Source organism: Triticum dicoccoides, chromosome 5A, assembly GCF_002162155.2.
Source record: "Triticum dicoccoides isolate Atlit2015 ecotype Zavitan chromosome 5A, WEW_v2.0, whole genome shotgun sequence".
Classification (NCBI taxonomy): domain Eukaryota; kingdom Viridiplantae; phylum Streptophyta; class Magnoliopsida; order Poales; family Poaceae; genus Triticum; species Triticum dicoccoides.
This window is the reverse complement of record NC_041388.1, coordinates 581,067,103-581,069,712: the sequence shown is the minus strand read 5'-3', so window position 1 is coordinate 581,069,712 and position 2,610 is coordinate 581,067,103. Positions and strand designations below refer to the sequence as shown.

At 48.8% G+C, this 2,610-nt stretch overlaps 1 protein-coding gene across 2 annotated transcripts; it reads right to left on the bottom strand.

Moving 5' to 3' along the window:
- Window positions 1–443: 443 nt before the first annotated feature.
- On the bottom strand, window positions 444–2,355 carry LOC119297964. Of its 2 annotated transcripts, XM_037575534.1 has the most exons (6): window positions 2,228–2,355; window positions 2,099–2,146; window positions 1,900–2,017; window positions 1,337–1,396; window positions 1,044–1,152; window positions 444–959 (listed from the first exon to the last, which is right to left on the bottom strand). In XM_037575534.1, the coding sequence occupies exons 1-6, from the start codon at window positions 2,264–2,266 to the stop codon at window positions 734–736; spliced, it is 600 nt and encodes a 199-aa protein (XP_037431431.1). In that variant the 5' UTR covers window positions 2,267–2,355; the 3' UTR covers window positions 444–733. The 2 variants fall into 2 exon arrangements, with proteins under 2 accessions (XP_037431431.1, XP_037431430.1); XM_037575533.1 differs by having other exon boundaries at window positions 1,900–2,146.
- Window positions 2,356–2,610: the final 255 nt, after the last annotated feature.

The window sequence follows — 2,610 nt, the reverse complement described above, 5'->3', positions numbered from 1 at the left end:
GGGTCCCCGTTAGTTTCAGAAAAAAGCAATCGGATCCCTGTGCTCCCGTCCGCCTTCGCCATGGCCGGAAGTTGCTGTGTGCTGCTGCCGCTCGCCGGCGCTGCTCCCGGCCGCCACTGCGTGCCGCTCGCGGCTGCTGCTCCACACCGCCGCCGCGTGCCCGCCCGTTGAAGAGGACCACAGGCGGCCACCACAAGCTGCATGACGGCGCGCTGGTGAGTCTGCACGGAGCCGGACACTTCGAGCGGCACCGCACGCACCTGCAGCACGCCTGTTCCTGCAGCGCACATGGTCGTTGCTGCATGCCGGCGGGGATGTCGTCGACGACGGCGTTGCTGCATGCCAGCGGGGATGGCGCGGCGGTGGCTTTGCTGCATGCCAATGTGGATGGCGGCGACGGCTCGTCCATGGAGCAGGGAGGACGAGGAAAGGAGGGCTGGAGGTGTGGGGCGCCTCTCGGGATGGCGGCGGCGTTCACCGGCGAGCACGCACAGTGAGGCAGAGGTCAACCCGCTCTATCGGGGTACTCTCTTCCCTCTGGTGGCTGGAGGTGGGAGGAGAGGTTGACCCTGACTTGTGGGCTCAACAGTAAACTTAACAGTCAACAAACGGTCAAATGATTTTTCTCCTGACACGTGGACCCTCCCTGTCATAAACCTGATCAAAACTTAACCATTGGATCATTAGTGTTTTTTGGAACAGCCAACCAAAATTGTGGTAGCATTTTAAAAAATTAAAAAAACGGTAGTTTTTTGTAGCGATAGCCTGTAATGTGGTAGTTTTTTGCTATACACTCCTCCTTCTCCCTTTCCACAAAACTGCTATCCACATATGAATGGCGTTGGCGCCAGCTGAAAAGTGGACCATCTTGATGCTGATATCTGAACAGATGCTCAGCTATGAAGTGCCTTTTAACAGCTTTAACCAGTGATTTTTCGTTGCTATGCTTAGTAAGTATTCTGTAAATGAAACAAATCATTAATATAAAATATACTTGACTGACAATGAAAATAAATAAAGCATCATTAGTTAATGATCCACACATGTTAGCTAGCTCCATCTTCATGCGTTCTTCACCATCGTTCAAAATATTTAAAGCAAATCCATAATGGCACTGATAATATGTCAACTTCCCGAGCACGCAAGCACCGCCTGGTACATTGGTTCATAGAATTAGCACTTATAGTGAAAAAGACTAGGGATGGCGTTTCTAAAGTTTCTGTCCAAACTTCATGCATGCCCTGAATCCGTACGATTCCAAATTAAATTAAAATATTATCTTCATGTTTAGAGATTTCAGCAAGATAGAAACAGGTTAAGAAGGCATGAGATTTACCAGCAGAGTATGCCAACGTCAGTAATCTATGCGGAGGTGGAATAGCAAGCAATTTATGTGCTGCATAAAAGAGTATAAGTAAGCATGTAGCAACAAATTCAACAATAATTAGCTTTGCAGGTTTCCAACATTGATACTCATCATTATGAATACCCATATTCCAAATGGGTTACTAGTAAATGCGTCTTACATTTCCAATCTGAATAATAGGTACCCCTCAGAAAAAGAGCTGAATAATAGGTGCACTTCTGAATAACTTACCAACCTGGCAAATAACAACTATGTACTCCCTCCGTCCCATAATCACTAGTGTCAAAAAACGACTTACATTATGGGACAAAGGGAGTAGTAATGATTTTTTACATTCTTTATCTAATTTGACAGACCCCCTAATCTTTGCTGGAACATATAACTTGGACCACTGGGTCGAATAAAAAGTTTCTTCGTCCAGAATAGGATTTCATTTAGAGTTGTAGCTCACAAATAACTGTATCTATCATCGCGTACTAGGTTGAAGGGCAATTCACATCTCATGATTATAGATGGAATGGAGGTCGAGGCACCTTTATTTATGGAAAAACAGAGAGGAAGAGTGAAGAACGTAGAGCTCGCAGCGTAGGCCACGTCGGCGGCGGTGCTGAATTTCCGCAGCGTGGCGTCCTCCGCCTGTGTGAGCGATCCCTGCAAAGGGAAGCAAGAAACCACCAGTCCAGCACCAGTCCAGTTACAGTGGCAGCAACAAAGTGAAAACAGGAGCGAAACCTTGGCCCGCAGGGAGATCTCCAGATCCTGAATGGCCTCCCCACGCTCCTGCATCACATCAGCGGTAGAAAATCAGTCCCTTGCATGACAACGATGGAGGAGGAATCGGAGGCCACGCCTCCATCGAACCTTTCCGACGAAAAGCCCGAAGAGCTCCTTGGGATTCATGGCCGCCAGCTCCTGTGTCGCGGGAGGGAGAAGTTGCAGCGATTTGGGTGGGTGAGAAGCAGAGTCGCCGCCACTGGCTGGGTTTCCGGCGCGATGGGGATTGGGGAATGCATCGCTTGATGTGGGTTCAAGTTGTTAGACTATACTGGCTTGAGCTATTCTCAAGGAGATGAACCGGTCACGGCCTTATCTCCTATGCATGCGCCATGCACTACAGTCACCGTCACACTCAGTAGAGATAGGATTGGTGGTTAGGTTGTTGTGTGCGTGAGTCCTCCTCTCTCTCTTTGATGTATCTCATACTGACTCCCTGTCATGGTAGAGGTGGTCTTCGGTACACCCCC

What these genes read in the sequence shown, in the direction of transcription:
- LOC119297964 (XM_037575533.1), bottom strand. Translation starts at nt 2,266, where the DNA reads ATGAATCCCAAGGAGCTCTTCGGGCTTTTCGTCGGAAAG. An exon ending in CTGTTTTTCCATAAATAAAG is followed by an intron (nt 1,397 to 1,899) that starts GTGCCTCGACCT and finishes TCTTTTATGCAG; the next exon opens with CACATAAATTGCTTGCTATT. An exon ending in GACGTTGGCATACTCTGCTG is followed by an intron (nt 1,153 to 1,336) that starts GTAAATCTCATG and finishes CCAATGTACCAG; the next exon opens with GCGGTGCTTGCGTGCTCGGG.